Below are 16,559 nucleotides of genomic sequence, written 5' to 3'. Positions count from 1 at the left end.
ATTATCCAGTGCTGAAGAAAATGGCAACTGCACAGATACCTAACTTATACTATTTCCTCCTAAACCACAGGCAACAGGGAGGAAAAAGCAAATTCCACATGGAATCATACCTTCATCCTAACTTGAAGACAGAGAATGTCAAAACTTTAAAATAATTGTAAATAAAAAGAGAAAAAAAATTAAATCTCAGCACTTGATCTCTACTGCTCCCACTTTACTCTCACTGGTCCATAAGGATTTGTGGCAAGCAAATACTGACCAAAACAAAACAAAGCCAACAAACAAAAATACTTGTAGGGGAGAACCAAAAAGGGAAACTACCAGAGGGACCTAACATTGATTAGGAACTACCATTATGAAGACAAAGTCCACACTAAATTTGAAAATGCTAAGAAAAATCTGTCTGGGTATATTAGAACACAAACCACACAGAAGGACCTTAGAAGTTTTGTATGACTTAAAGAAAGCAATCTGTGAAATGTATAGACAGCTTCTGGGAAAGAAAAAAAGACAAAAATGAAAGGAGAAGCACACTGGCAACTGGGAAGAGGAGAAGAAGAAAAGGAGAAAAGAAGAGGGTTCCATTAAACTAAGAATATTGTGTGACAGCCAACTATGGGGTCAATTTTGGTTAATTAGTCCTGATGCTTTATAAATTATTCCAGAGCATTAAAAAGGAAGGACAAATCCCTAATTTTTATCCATTCATCTGTCAATGGTCATTTAGGTTGCTTCCATGTCTTGGCTATTGTAAATGGTGCTGCTATGAACATTGGGGTGCACGTAACTTTTTGAATTACAGTTTTCATCTTTTCTGGATATATGCCCAGGGATGTGATAGCTCGATCATATGGCAACTCTTTTCAGCTTTTTAAGGAATCTCCATACTGTTCACCATAGTGGCTGTACCAATTTACATTCCTACCAACAGTATAGGAAGATTCCCTTTTCTCCACACCCTCTCCAGCATTTATTATTTGTAGACTTTTTGATGATGGCCATTCTGATCGGTGTGAGGTGATACCTCATTGTAATTTTGATTTGCATTTCTCTAATAATTAGCAATGTTGAGCATCTTTTCAGGTTGATCATCTGTATGTCTCCTTTGGAGAAATGTCTATTTAGGTCTTCTGCCCATTTTTTGATTGGGTTGTTTGGCTTTTTGATATTGAGCTGTATGAGCTGTTTATATAATTTTGGAAATTAAGTCCTTGTTGTTTGCATCGTTTACAAATATTTTCTCCCAGTCTGTACGTCGTCTTTTGTTTTGTTTATGGTTTCCTTTGCTGTACAAAAGCTTTTAAGTTTCATTAGGCCCCATTTGTTTATTTTTGCTTTTATTTCTTTTGCCTAGGGAGACTGATCTAAGAAAATATTGCTATGTTTTATGTAAGAAAATGTTTTGCTGATGTTCTCTTCTAGGATTTTTTTTTTTTGCGGTACGCGGGCCTCTCACTGTTGTGGCCTCTCCCGTTGCGGGGCACAGGCTCCGGACGCGCAGGCTCAGCAGCCATGGCTCACGGGCCCAGCCGCTCTGCGGCATGTGGGATCTTCCCGGACCGGGGCACGAACCCGTGTCCCCTGCACCGGCAGGCGGATTCTCAACCACTGCGCCACCAGGGAAGCCCTCTTCTAGGATTTTTATGGTGTCATTATATCTAGGTCTTTAAACCATTTTGAGTTTATTTTTGGATATGGTGTGAGGGAATATTCTAACTTTACTGATTTAAATATATGAAGTTGTCCAGCCTTCCCAACACCACTTGTTGAAATGACTGTCTTTTCTCCATTGAATATTCTTGCCTCCTTTGTTGAAGATTAACTGATTAACTGTGTGTGGGTTTATTTCTGGGCTCTCTATTCTGTTCCATTGATCAACATGTCTGTTTTTGTGCCAGTACCATACAGTTTTTTTTTTGTTTTGTTTTTTTTTTTTTTTTTTTTTGGTATGTGGGCCTCTCACTGCTGTGGCCTCTCCCGTCGCGGAGCACAGGCTCCGGACGCGCAGGCCCAGCGGCCATGGCCCACGGGCCCAGCCACTCCGCGGCACACGGGATCCTCCCGGACCAGGGCACGAACCCGTGCCTCCCGCATCGGCAGGCGGACCCTCAACCACTGCGCCACCAGGGAAGCCCCATACAGTTTTGATTACTGTGTCTTTGTAGTATTGTCTGAAGTGTGGGAGGGCTCTGCCTCCAGCTTTGTTCTTTTTCCTCTGGATTGCTTTGGGAATTCTGGGTCTTTTGTGATTCTATATAAATTTTAGGATTATTTGTTCTAGTTCTGTGAAAAATGTCATGGGTAATTTGATAGGGATGCCATTAAATCTGTAGATTGCTTTGGGTAGGATGGTCATTTTAACAATATTAATTCTTCCAATCCAAGAGCAGTAGCATTGTTTTAAATTGCAAAATATTGGGGGCAACTTAAATACCCATCACTGATTGAATAACCTAAAGTATATCCATAAAATGGAGTACTTTGCATTGTTTAAAAGATGATGAATTCTCTATGGACTGATTTAGACTGATTTCCAGGATATAATGTCTGAGTGAAAAAAAGCAAATTAAAAAAAAAGAGTATTCATTATTCACTATATGTAATAAAGAAGTAGATGTAAGAAAATAACCCCAGAAACTGAAAGACTGGTTACCTGCAGTATGTAGGTAGAAAAGGGGTAGAGAGAAGGACGAAATGGAAATGGTGGAGCAGGGGTAAGCCAGAGGAACATTTCTCATTGCATCTTTTTAGTACAGCATTGACTGTTAGAACAGACAGCAATTTTTCACATACGTCCCTAAATAATTCAAACCAACTAGGATGTGGGATAACTGAAAATATAATACAAACAGTAGTAAATAAAACTAAACGGTCTACAAATGAATAACCACATTGAATGGGCATAGGGAAAAAAAAGAACTAAACAAAGTAACTTAGGAAGCAATATTTTGGCTGAATACTATAATAACCTTATACTAAAAATGTACTAAATTTTTTTCCCACAGAGGTATGGGTTAGCAGTTCTGAAACTACTTTTTGTGGATCATAAGACTGAATAAATGAGCAAATATATTGTAGATAATGAGAGTCAGGTTTCTCACTGTTGGAGAAAGAATTTATAAATATGAAAAAGGGAAGGCTAAGATGAACCGGTAGTGCTGGATTAGAATCAAGCTATCAGTGTGCACTCATGTTTTTTGTAATATACATAAAAATAGAGAAATAAATATATATATATCTTGTGTGTGTATGTATGTTGTGTATACATACATATATTTCCTAGTCCTGCCCACTGAGAAGACCTGGCTGCAATGATACTCTAGCAGCAATGAACACATTCAGGTCTTGGTTTTGAAATACCATTCTCTAATAAAAGGAACCAGAGCTCCTTGGAGAAATGGTTGCTGCCAATGGTGGAGCAGGGAAAAGAGAAGATGAGACTTAACTTTGTGGCTTCAAATAACAAGAAAGTGGTAGAAAAAAAAAATGATGAAAGGATGAAGGAACAAACTTGAAGGAATTCCCAAAGGTCAAATTTGGAACAATTTGAGCAACAAAATAAATAACTATATTATCAGATTATAAATAACCCATTGAATAAAATAAATAGCCATGAGTTCACACTGACATAAATTTTGAATAAGTAAATAAATGGAGAAGGGACAGCTCTTCTTTACTGAAAAATTCCAATTAATAAATGTAGAAAAGGGAGGGACTTCCCTGGTGGTGCAGTGGTTAAGACTCCACACTCCCAATGCAGGGGGCCTGGGTTCGACCTCTGGTCAGGGAACTAGATTCCACACGCATGCTGCAAATAAAAGTTCGCAAGCCACAACTAAGGAGCCCACCTGCCACAACTAAGACCTGGTGTGACCAAATAAATAAATAAATATTTTTTAAAAACCCCAGCAATAACAGCTATTTTTTTTAAAAAAGAGGAAGCATGCTATTTAAAAATAAATAAATAAATGTAGAAAAGGGACTTTCTTGGTGGTCCAGTGGTTAAGACTCAGTGATCCAAATGCAAGGGGCCCGGGTTCGATCCCTGGTCAGGGAACTAGATCCTGCATGCTGCAACTAAAGATCCTGCATGCCGCAACTAAGGCCCGGTGCAGCCAAATAAATAAATAAATAAAAATTTTTTTTAATGTAGAAAAAAATGGGAAAATACAAAATCACCATTGGGTAAATACCACAGTAGTAACCTGTAGTAAAGAACCACTGAAGGGCTTCCCTGGTGGCGCAGTGGTTGAGAGTCCGCCTGCTGATGCAGGGGACACGGGTTCGTGCCCCGGTCTGGGAAGATCCCACATGCCGTGGAGCAGCTGAGCCCGTGAGCCATGGCCGCTGAGCCTGCGCGTCCGGAGCCTGTGCCCCGCAGCGGGAGAGGCCACAACGGTGAGAGGCCCGCGTACCGCAAAAAAAACAAAAACAAAAAGAACCACTGAAGAATACTAAAATTAATGTATGAAGTTTTGAGGAGAAACAGCATAATACATAATGCTAAAGTCTCTTCTCCAAGATATTTATTCATTACAATAGAACAAAGAGTAACTTTACAGTGTAGAAACTTGGCAGATAATCTTTTAAACTAAGTGATAAAGGTTAACTTAACCAGTAATAAGCTATACTGAAACATGTGCATCCTACTACAGTGCAATATAATCTGTAGTGAGTTAATGGATTTATACCAAAATTAATTTCCTAGTTTTGATAATGGCACTATTATTATGTAGGATGTTAACATGAAAGGACGCTAAATGACGGGAACATGGGAATTCGCCAAACTAATTTTTGCAACATTTCTGTAAATCTAAGATTATTACAAAATACAATTTTTAAAGTCATTAAATGTATGTTAACAAATTTCCTAGATTATATACACACCTAAATTTTCACTGATGTCCTGAATATAAATGTCAGAATTCTTTGTAGTAGCCTTATCCACTGAAAGTGAAAGCCTTTCAAATGAACTACAGCTAACTAAAAATTATAATCAAAATCAAAATAAGAATGTCCATTAAAATTCATTTCCCTTGTATAGATATGGGTAATTATTTCAAAGAACATCAGGAAATATAAATTCAAATATAAAATAATAGATATTAAATTTCTTTTTCCTTCTGCCTTGGGGATGGGTCCATATCCCCAACCATGATCTACACCTCTTAGCTACCCAGAGTTATTTTTTAATTTTCTCCTTCAGTAATAAATAGGTCACCAATGTTAATACCTCCTAAAAAATACAAGATAACTGTTTTGAAGCAAGCACAGAGGAAGGGGCAGAGTGCATAAGGATACAACTTTCAAAATTAGGGGTTACCAAATAAATTGTCATAATTTTCATATGTAACATAAATATTATTAACTATCACTAAAGGAATTTTAAAAAATCATTGAACCTGAAGAACTCAAATGTACCTTAAATGCTGGTGTTTGAAGGGAAGTAGTATAATTAGAGCTGAAATTTCCTAACTGCACCATGGCATCCAGAGCACTACAGCAAATTCACAGGGGCTCCTCAGGTTATTTTAAATTTTCAAGCGACATCTGTCTGACACTGTCAAGCTGCTATTAACTTGTTTGGATTTAATTACTTAATAAACGGTACTGTTAATGTATTTATTTTGGCCTCTGGACACTGTGAACCAAGAAAGTTTGGAAACCTCTGTACTAGAGGATAATGAGAAATGAGATAAAAACAACTGTGGAAGCTCCTCTGAAGGAGCTTTCGGGGCACTCTCAAGGACTTTGGTGGTTGATATCATTTGCACTTTATCAAATCTGATTTTGTTAAAAAGTTATAGTTCATTTAAATACTTAAAATTTGTACACTTTTCTCTATGTATGTGACAGAGTAATAAAAATTTTTATAGAAGTCATGGCTTTCCTTTTTCTCAATACAGGTATATTATGCTACTACTCTTACAATTAGCACAGGGTTTTTTTTTTTTTTTTTAAGGCCTTTGGAGGCCCATAAACTGAGTAGAGAAAGTGAACAAGTGAGAGAAAGAATGAAGAAGAGGGATTCCCTGGTGGCTCAGTGGTTAAGAATCCACCTGCCAATGCAGGGGACATGGGTTTGAGCCTTTGTCTGGGAAGATCCCACAGGCTGTGGAGCAACTAAGCCCGTGCGCCACAACTACTGAGCCTGAGCTCCATAGCCTGCAAGCCACAACTCCTGAAGCCCGGGCACCTAGAGCCCATGCTCTGCAACAAGAGAAGCCACTGCAATGAGAAGCCTGAACCCCACAACAAAGAGTAGCCCCCGCTCACTGCAACTAGGGAAAGCCCGCGCACAGCAACAAAGACCCAACGCAGCCATCAATCAATCAATCAATCAATCAATCAATAAAAAGAATGAAGGAGAGACATTAAAATATTTCATTTAGTTAATGTGGCAAGAAGTGAAAGAGAAAAAAGAATTAAAGTAATTTGTATACACATAAGAGAGTGCATTAAGTAGAATCAAGTAAGTTGTGAAACAGAGCAAGGGAGACTTTACATTTGATCTGCCAGGTACTGAGATGAAATCAGGTATTGAAAAAGATCTGGTGAGGCTGGCCAGGAGGGTTGGCTAGAAGCATCTGATGACAATGTGACTAGGCCATAGCCAAAAGAAGGAGAAGGGCTTACGGTGAGCATATGAACAATAATAAGTGCTTTGCCTTCATCCTTTTTAATTCCCCACCAAAATACATATATTTTAGTCCTAATTATAATGATTCTTCTTACCTGGATTTCATTTCCAGAACTGCAGTTATTTCTTGCTTGGAAGCCTGTACTTGGTATAAAAGCTTAATAATATAGTTAAAGTGTTCTGGGTCAAGTACCATCCCAGCTTCAACAAGCTGCAGAAGAGGGAAAAAAGTAGTCATTCTCATAAAAATATGAAAGAGTCAAAACCAATGTGTGTGGAAAAAACTAAGAGACTGATGGAAGAAATGAAACATGGAGACAAACAGAATAAAAATTCATTTTAAAACTTTGAAGCATATTTTTCTTCAACTATTTGAGAACCACAATAAGATTGCTTACATCAAGAATTTAAAGCAAAAATGAAAATAATACTTTTGAATGCAAACTTGAATATTCTTCCTGTTCTCCAAGTTAGCTCAACCACCTTTATCAGCTGTACCTCATTTGGTACTCACTCTGTCTTTTAGTTAAGTATAGCACTGGTGGTTGTACTGTATCCCTGATGATAAAATTCCTGAGAGGTATTAAACTGAGGTTTTCTACAATGACTACAGGTGAGCAGTAATTTCTTTTTATTTTTTTAATTTTAAATTTAGCTATCGGGCTTCCCTGGTGGTGCAGTGGTTGAGAGTCTGCCTGCCGATGCAGGGGACACAGGTTCATGACCCGGTCCGGGAAGATCCCACATGCTGCGGAGCGGCTGGGCCCGTGAGCCATGGCTGCTGAGCCTGTGCGTCCAGAGCCTGTGCTCCACAACGGGAGAGGCCACAACAGTGAGAGGCCAGTGTACCACAAAAAAAAAAAAATTTAGCTAGCTATCTTCCAGTTTCGTTGAGATATAATTGACATGCAGCACTGTATAAGTTTAAGGTGTACAGCATAATGATGACTTACATACATCATGAAAAGATTACAGTAATTTGAATGAACATCCATCATCTCATATACATACAAAATAAAAGAAAAAAATTTTTTTCCTTGTGATGAGAGCTCTCAGGATTTAATCTCTTAACAACTTTCATATAGAACACACAGCCATGTTCATTCTATTCTTCATGTTGTATAATACATCCCTAGTTCTCATTTATCTGATAACTGGAAGTTTGTACGTTCTGACCACCTTCATCCAATTCCCAATCCCCCCATCACCGGCCTCTGGTAACCACAAATCTGATCTCTTTTTCTATGAGTTTGTTTTCTGAAGTATAATTAACCTACAACACTACGTTAGTTACTGGTGCACAATATGGTGATTTGATATTTCTGTACATTACAAAATGATAACCATAAGTCTAGTTACTATCTGTCACCATACAAAGATACTACATTATTACTGATTATATTCCCCATGCCCATGCCGTACATTTCATCCCCGTGACTCATTTGTTATGTAACTGGAAGTTTGAATAATTCTTTTTTTTTTTTTTTTTTTTTTTTGCTGTACGTGGGCCTCTCACTGTTGTGGCCTCTCCCGTTGTGGAGCACAGGCTCCAGACACGCAGGCTCAGCGGCCATGGCTCATGGGCCCAGCTGCTCCGTGGCATGTGGGATCTTCCCGGACCGGGGCACGAACCTGTAACCCCTGCATCGGCAGGCGGACTCTCAACCACTGCGCCACCAGGGAAGCCCTTGAGTAATTCTTGATTCAAAAAATTTCCAAGCAAGTAACTTTGTCAAGTTTTGTAATGTGGAACTAGAGGTATTCACTGAAATATTTGTTCACCTGCTAGAGTGGTTCCAATGCTGCTTCCTAAACAGAATGGGTGAGAATTGGGTGTTTTCCTGCTATTAAGCCTATTCTGAAATGAATGGCTGGGTAGTACCAAATACTAGGGAATATTCAACAACAGTAAAAATTTTAATGTATCTTTAAAAAGCTGTAAAAATTGTTGTTTTTCTTTTTGCTTAATGCCAAATAGAAAATTAACTCCTTGCCACCATATTCTTATCTATCTGCTTTGTTTGGTAACAATGTCCTATTTCTACATTGATCTGTGTATTTACTTTTGTTATATATGACCTCAAATCTTTTTTTTTTTGCGGTACGCGGGCCTCTCACTGTTGTGGCCTCTCCCGTTGTGGAGCACAGGCTCCGGATGCGCAGGCTCAGCGGCCCATGGCTCACGGGCCCAGCCGCTCCGCGGCATGTGGGATCTTCCCGGACCGGGGCACAAACCCGTGTCCCCTGCATCAGCAGGTGGACTCTCAACCACTGCGCCACCAGGGAAGCCCTCAAATCTTTTTGAAAAAGAAAACTTTCTTTAATCATCCTTAAGAAGTAGAGATGAGGACAGTTCACGAATCTGAAAGAAGTCACCTCGAGTGCTTAGAACTATTTAATTACGGGGAAACCCTGTCAGTCACTGGAGTCTGTTTATAAACCCTATTTCTGGAGAAAAAGAACATTTCTGAAAACAGAATTCTTTGGCATTGGGAATGTGAGTAAAATGCAATTTAAGAGTGTAAGCAGAAATCATTATTTTCTTGGTTATTCAGTATTAGAGAATAAAAGGGATAAAATGAAATCATACCTTGCGAAAGATATCAATTAAAGCAGGTACAGCATTCCTTAATTTCATAGTTGCCACACACTCAAATGTTTTTAGTAATATTTTCAGAGCAGGCTGGATAAAACAAAAAAAATTACACTCATTTTCATGTCTTCTTTCAATACACCTTAAGTTTCTCAAATTCGTTTATGATGAAAAAAAAGTGTTCTCTACAAAGTATTCAACAGAAATGTAACTGCTCAATTATACAAACAAGAAATATAACAGATAAATTAACTTAAAATATTAGAAAAATATATTTTCAGTTACTTACCAGCATTTTAACCATTATGCTGAGGCTCATGACCTGAAATACTTCTTTCAGTAAACAATGTTTGAGTAGAGAATTGAGAAGGTTATTTAGCACTTGTAGATCAAAGTGTATACCCGGAGGGAACTTTCTGTAGTACGCCATAAACGTGTTTGCTAAAAAGGAAGAAGTATATATTAAAGTTATTTGCTGCTTTTAAGATATTCATCTTTCCTAAATTAGAAAATCTTTCCATATTTAAAGATCAAGTAGTATAAATTCATTTTCTTAAAAGGTACACTTCCAGTATCAGAAATACATGATGAACATAAATTAAAGCAGAAGTTAATGGCAATAACATGTTAACCAGGATGTTAGGCACTAGGATTGGGAGCTAACTCATGTGCTATCCCCAAAAAATAGGGCCAGTTAAACTGCCTCATACATAATGGTCTAAACACGAACTCCTAAGGAGCCACACTCCCATGGAGACTTCAGGCAGTGGCCTGTTTAGGGGTGGATGCAGACTATTTTGACATATACCCCTTCTTGCTGTTTTAACCCCCATCAACATGTTGACTCTGGGGATATTTTTATTCCAATTTATGATATAAACATTCTGCCAAAAATTATAACACTTCTTAATTTCCTTTGAGAAAGTAGTTTCTTAACGGACACTTGGGTTGCTTCACATTTTACTGTGAATAATGCTGCTATAAACATGGGTGTACAAATATCTTTTGAGACCCCGCTGTCAATTCTTTCGTGTATATATCAAGAGAAGAACTGCTAGGCCATACAGTAACTCTATTTTTAATTTTTTGAGGAACTGTCATACTGTTTTTCCACAGTGTCTGTACTATTTTACATTCCTGCCGATAGGGTATAAGGGTTCCAATTTCTCCACACCCTCACTAACACTTGTTGTTTTCTGTTTTTTTCAATAGCAGTCATCCTAATGGGTGTAAGGTGGTATCTCAATGTAGTTTTGATTTGCATTTCCCTTAGGATTAGTGATACTGAGCATCTTTTTACATGCTTATTGGCCATTTGTGTACCTTTGGAGAAATGTCTTTTCAAGTACTTTGGCTATTTTTGAATCAGGTTTTGTTGTTGAGTATTAGGGGTTCTCTGTATATTCTGGATACCAATTCTTTATCAGATATATGATTTACAAATACTTTCTCCCATTCTGTGGGCAGCTGTTTTATCTTGCTGATATTGTCTCTTAATGAACGAAATTTTAAATTTTTCATGAAGTTCAATTTGTCTATTTTTTCTTTGTTGCTATTGTCTTTGGTGTCATATCCAAGAAATCACTGCCAAATCCAATGTGTGATGCTTTTGTCTTTATGCTTTCTTCTCAGAGTTTTATTGTTGTACGTCTTACATTAAGGACTTTAATCAATTTTGAACTAATTTTTGTATATAGTGTTAGATAAGGGTCCAATTTTATTCTTTTGCTTGTGGATATTTAGTTTTCCCAGCACTAAAAAACTATCCTTTCACTAGTGAATGATCTTGTCATCCTTCTCAAAAATCATTTGACCATATATGTGAGGATTTATATCCGGGATCTCTAGTCTAGTCCATTGGTTTATATGTCTGTCTTTATACCAGTACCACACTGTTTTGATTACTATAGGTCTGTAGTAAGTTTTCAAGATAGGAAGTATGAGTCCTCCAGGCTTTTTCTTTTTTTTTTTTTTTTCAGGTTTTTTTCTTTTTCAAGATTATTTCGGGATTCCTTGGGGATCACTTGGGAAGTAATGACATTTTAACAACACTAAGTTTTCCAATCTGTGAACATGGGATGTGTTTCCATTGATTTATCTTCAATTTCTTTCAGCAATATTTTGTAGATTTCATTGTACAAGTCTATCACTTCCTTGGTTAAGTTAGTAAGTATTTTATTCTTTTTTATGCTATTGTAAACGGAATTGTTTTTGTAATTTCCCTGTCAGACTGTTCAATGTCAGTGTATAGAAATGCCCAGATATGGATTTTTAATGTTGAGGTAGTTTCCTTTTATTCCTAGTCTTTTGAGTGTTTCTATCATGAAAAGGTGTTGAATTTTGTCAAATGCTTTTTCTGAATCAACTGAGATGATCATGCGGTTTTTCCTCTTCATTCTGTTAATGTGGTGTATTACTCTGATTGATTTTTGTATGTTGAACTAGCCTTGCATTCGAAAAATAAATTCCACTTGGTCACGGTCTATGATCCTTCCAATATACTGCTGAATTTGGTTTGTTAGTTTTTGTTGAGGATTTCGGTATCAATGTTCATAAGGGGTATTGATCTGTAGTTACCTTTTTGGCAGTTTCTTTATCTGGCTTTGGTATTAGGGCAATGGTAGTCTCAGCCTCATAGAATGAGTTAGCAAGTGTTCCCTTTTCAATTTCTGGGAAAAGTTTGAGGATTGATATTAGTTCTTTAAATGTTTGGTAGGACTCACCAGTGAGACCATTCGGTGCAGGGCTTTTCTTTGTCAGAACATTTTTGATTATTGATTCAATCTCCTTACTAGCTGTAGATCTATTCAGATTTTCTATTTCTTCATCATTTAGTCTTGGAAGATTTTGTTTTTCTAGGAATTTGTCCATTTCATCTAAGTTATCCAATTTGCTTGGCACACAATTATTCACAGTATTCTCTTATAATCATTTTTATTTGTGTAGAATCGTATTATTGTCCCCCCTTTTTAAATTTTAGCAATTTCAATCTTCTCTCCTTTTTTCTTAGTCCATCTAGCCAAAGATTTCTTAATTTTGTTGGTCTTTTTGAAACACCAGCTTTCAGTTTTATTGATTTTCTTCTCATTGTTTTTCTATTCTCATTGTTCTCTATTTCATTTATCTCTGCTCTGATTTTTATCATTTCCTTCCTTCTACTAGCTTTAGGTTTAGTTTGTTTTTCTTTCTCTAGTTTCTTAAGTTGTAAAGTTAGGTTGTTGATTTGAGATTTCTTGTTTTTTAACATAAACATTTATACAATAGCTATAAATTTCCCTCTTAAGTACCATTTTCACTCCATCTCATAAGTTTTGGAATGTTGTGTTTCATTTTCGTATGTCTCTAAGTATTTTCTGATTTCCCTTGTGATATCTTCTGTGATCCCTTGGTTGTTTAAAAGTATGTTCGATTTCCACAATTTTGTTAATTTTCCAGTTTTCTTCTGTTACTGGTTTCTAATTCCATCCTGTTGTGATCAGAGGAGATACTTTGTATAATATCTATCTTTTAAAATCTGTTGAGACTTAATTTGTGGCCAAACACATGGTCTATCGGGAAGGTGCCCCATGTGCTCTTGAGAAGAATATGTATACTATTGTTGTTGGGTAAAGTGTTCTGTATGTGTCTGTTAGATCTAGTGTGTATATTGTGTTGAGTCCTCTATTTCTTTACTTATCTTCTGTTTGGTTGTTCTATCCATTATTGTGAGTGGGGTATTAAAGCCTCCAACTATTATTGTAGAACTATTTCTCTCATTAATTCTGTAAGTTTTTGCTTTATGTATTTTGATCGTCTGTCATTAGATATAAATGTTTATACTGCTGCTGTACTGAACCTTTCATTACTGTATATAATATCCTTCTTTTTCTCTTGTAACCTTTTTTGATTTAAAGTCTATTCTGTCTAATATTAGTATAGCCACTCCTGCTCTCTTCTGGTTACTATTTGTATAGAATATTTTTTCCATCCTTTCACTTTCAATCTATTTGTCTTTGGCTCTAAAGTGAACATTTTGTAGACAGCATATAATTGGATAATGTGTTTTTATTCATTCTCCCAATCTATGTCTTTTGAATGGAGAACTTAATCTATTTACTTTAAAAGTAATTACTGATAATGAAGGACTTACTTCTGATTTTGCTATTTGTTTTCTATATGTCTCATAGCTTTTTTGTCCCTCATTTCCTGCATTACTCTCTTCTTTTGTGTTTACCTGATTTTTTTTTTTTTTTTTTTTGCAGTACACGGGCCTCTCACTGTTGTGGCCTCTCCCGTTGCGGAGCACAGGCTCCGGACGCGCACGCTCAGCAGCCATGGCTCACAGGCCCAGCCACTCCGCGGCATATGGGATCTTCCTGGACCAGGGCATGAACCCGTGCCCCCTGCACTGGCAGACGGACTCTCAACCACTGCGCCACCAGCGAAGCCCTAGTTGATTTTTTTGAGTGAGAGTTTTAAATCCTTTTTCATTTCCTTTTGTGCATATTCTATAGCTATTGAGGTTACCGTGGGATTTATACCAGCTTAACTTCAATAATATACAGAAACTCTGCTTCTTTACAGCTTCATCCCCACCCCTTTCAGTTGCTGAGGTCACAAATTACATTTTTATATACTGTGTGCCTGAAAACATTAACTAACAGTTCTTTCAAATGCATCAGTCTCTTAAATAATATGGAAAAGAGGATTTGGAGTTACCAATCAAACTTACAATAATACTAGTTTTTACACTAATAATATACTTTTCTTTAAAGGTATTAGTTTCTTAAATCATGTAAAAAACAGAAAGTACAGTACAAACCATTGTTACAATACTAGCTTTTATAACTACCAATGTATTTACTTTTATTGAGATCCTTATTTCTCCATATGATCTCAAGTTACTGTCTCATGCCCTTTCATTTCACTTTGCAAGCCTCCCTTGAGCATTTTTTGAAGGGCAGGTCTAAAGGAAACAAACTCTCTCAGCTTTTGTTTATCTGGGAATGTCATACCAATAATTTATCCCTCAATTCTGAAGGACACTTTTGCTAGATATAGGATTCTCAGTTGACAGATATTTTCTTTTAGCACTTTGAATATACTGGCCTACTGCCTTCTGGCCTCCAAAGTTTCTGATGAGAAGTCTGCTTATACTCTTATTGGGGATCCCTTGTATGTGATAATTTGCTTCTCTCTTGCTGCTTTCAAGATCCTCTCTTTGCCTCTGGCTTTTGAAAGTTTGATTAAAATGTGTCTTGGCGTGTGTCTCTTTGAGTTCATCTCAGAGTTTGCTGAGCTTCTTGGATATTTATATTTATAACTTTCATCAAATTTGGGAAGTTTTCAGCCATTATTTGCTCAGATATTCTCTCTACCCCTTTCTCTTTCTCTTCTCCTTCTGAGACTTCCACAGTGTTCTGTTTCATGGTGTTCCTCAGGCTGTATTCACTGTTCTTCAAACTTTTTTCTTTCTGTTCCTCAGACCTAATATTTTCCACTCTCCTATCTTCAAGTTCTCTGATTCTTTTGCCTGCTCAAATCTACCTTTGAATCCCTCTAGTGAATTTTTCATTTCAGTTATTGTATTTTTCAACTCCAGAATTTTTCTGGTTTCTTTTTAGGTTTACCTATCTCTCTGATATTTCCATTTTGTTCACACATTATTTTCTTGACTTTCCCCATATCTTCCTTAGTTCTTCAAGCACCTTTAAGACAGATGTTTTAAAATCATTGTCTAATTTATCTGCCATCAGGTCTTTTACAAGGATAGTTTCTGTTGATTTATTTTTTCCTTTGAATAGGCCATATTTTGCTCATTTCTTTGTATGTCATATGACTTTTTGATTGAAAAGTGGGCATTTGAATCCAATAATGTGGTAACTCTGGAGCTCAGAATACATATATTTTAAAATATTTGAAGCTAATAGCTTTTTTCAGTTTATATTTATATAAACAAATTTTTATCTTTTGTGCTTCCTTTGATTACTCTAAACCACAGAAATTATCAACTTTCAAAAATATCTGATTGAAAATGTTAATTCTTTTTACTGAATTACCAACATACTACAATTATTCATTTTGGTGTATGCTAAGCAGTAGTAGTTTTTCACTATGATTTTAGTCAAACAACTTCTGGAAAAAGAATTTTATGTGGAAATTCAAATATAAAACATAAAAATGAACTTTTGGTTAAATAGGGTAATGGGTAGTCCTACCCTCTCAGTACCTCCCCTTGTGAACTAGGTGGTCCCTGAGGCCTCTTTGTAGAGCCTGAGCAGTTAGATCTATACTTTATAGCAGTGATATTCAGAGTTTCTCTTTCTAAGTTGCTATCCAGTTTTCCTAACATCATGCATAAAATGAGCCTTCCTTCCCAAACCCTATGCTCTTTCTAAACAGTAAACCTCTTCATACATAATATCAAGTTTATTCTGAGCTATCTATCTGTTCCACTGATCTAACTTTCTATTTTCACATCAAACATAATTTATGTAGGTTTTTGCCAACTTCCTGCACTTATTCTTCACTATAGGTTTTTATTTTTGTTGTCTGTATTTATTGTTTTATAACTGAATAAACATATATTTTTCCTTTTCCCATACTGGATATTCACACAACCAGAATTATGTTTTGGGGAGTTTTGCATTTTTTCCATGTCATCCTCTTTTCTTCCATATATGTTATGGAATTATTTCTGGAATATAAATGTTCATCCATATCTAACCATATGTAGCTTCTCCTCCTTGGTTATCACAACCTGTCAGGTGACAGGTATATTCCCTATATAAGCTCCCATTACTTCTACCTTAACTACTTCCTCCTTGCTACAGCTGGATTAAGTCCAGACTACCAGTTCCCTCATATGCTTCCTCTAATCCTTAGAGGAGATGATGTCACCAGCAAAACAAACTTGTCAGAGATTTTGTTTTTAGCTAGATGAGATTTTAAGCAGATGAATATGGTGCTCTGTTACTATCATACTATGTGGTTTTGGTGGCTGTGTCAGGGTGACAAATGTAAAGCTTGGTCCCTTCCTCTTGGGACTCACAATGTAGTAGGGGGAGATGGGAGCAGGGAATAGGATGAGGCTGTGGAGTCAGATAAGGGCCTAATAGAGGAGACTATCCTATTTCCTATGAGTAAGCTTTGAAAGATGAATAGGTCTTTGCTATGGGGAAGTGGGATAAAAGAAAGGGATGCTGGGTAGAGAGAGGAGTGCCCTCTCTATTATAACACAGCATGCCCTATTTAGGGAACTGCACAGAACGATGGATGGTGCACTGGCTACAAGGGATAGTGTAAAAAGGAAAGGGCTAATAAGTAAGGAAGATACAGTTTCTGAAA

General features: G+C 36.8%; 1 protein-coding gene across 1 annotated transcript in view; it reads right to left on the bottom strand.

Moving 5' to 3' along the window:
• TOPAZ1 (testis and ovary specific TOPAZ 1) overlaps positions 1-16,559 on the bottom strand; it is a 69,009-nt gene that overhangs the window by 20,910 nt on the left and 31,540 nt on the right. The window contains 3 exon segments of the mRNA XM_059077245.2: positions 6,736-6,851; positions 9,231-9,323; positions 9,523-9,674. Coding sequence (XP_058933228.1) covers positions 6,736-6,851; positions 9,231-9,323; positions 9,523-9,674 — 361 coding nt within the window.

Source organism: Kogia breviceps, chromosome 10, assembly GCF_026419965.1.
Source record: "Kogia breviceps isolate mKogBre1 chromosome 10, mKogBre1 haplotype 1, whole genome shotgun sequence".
NCBI classification, from domain to species: domain Eukaryota; kingdom Metazoa; phylum Chordata; class Mammalia; order Artiodactyla; family Physeteridae; genus Kogia; species Kogia breviceps.
Note: the sequence above shows the minus strand (reverse complement) of the source record. Positions and strands in the feature narration are given on the sequence as shown.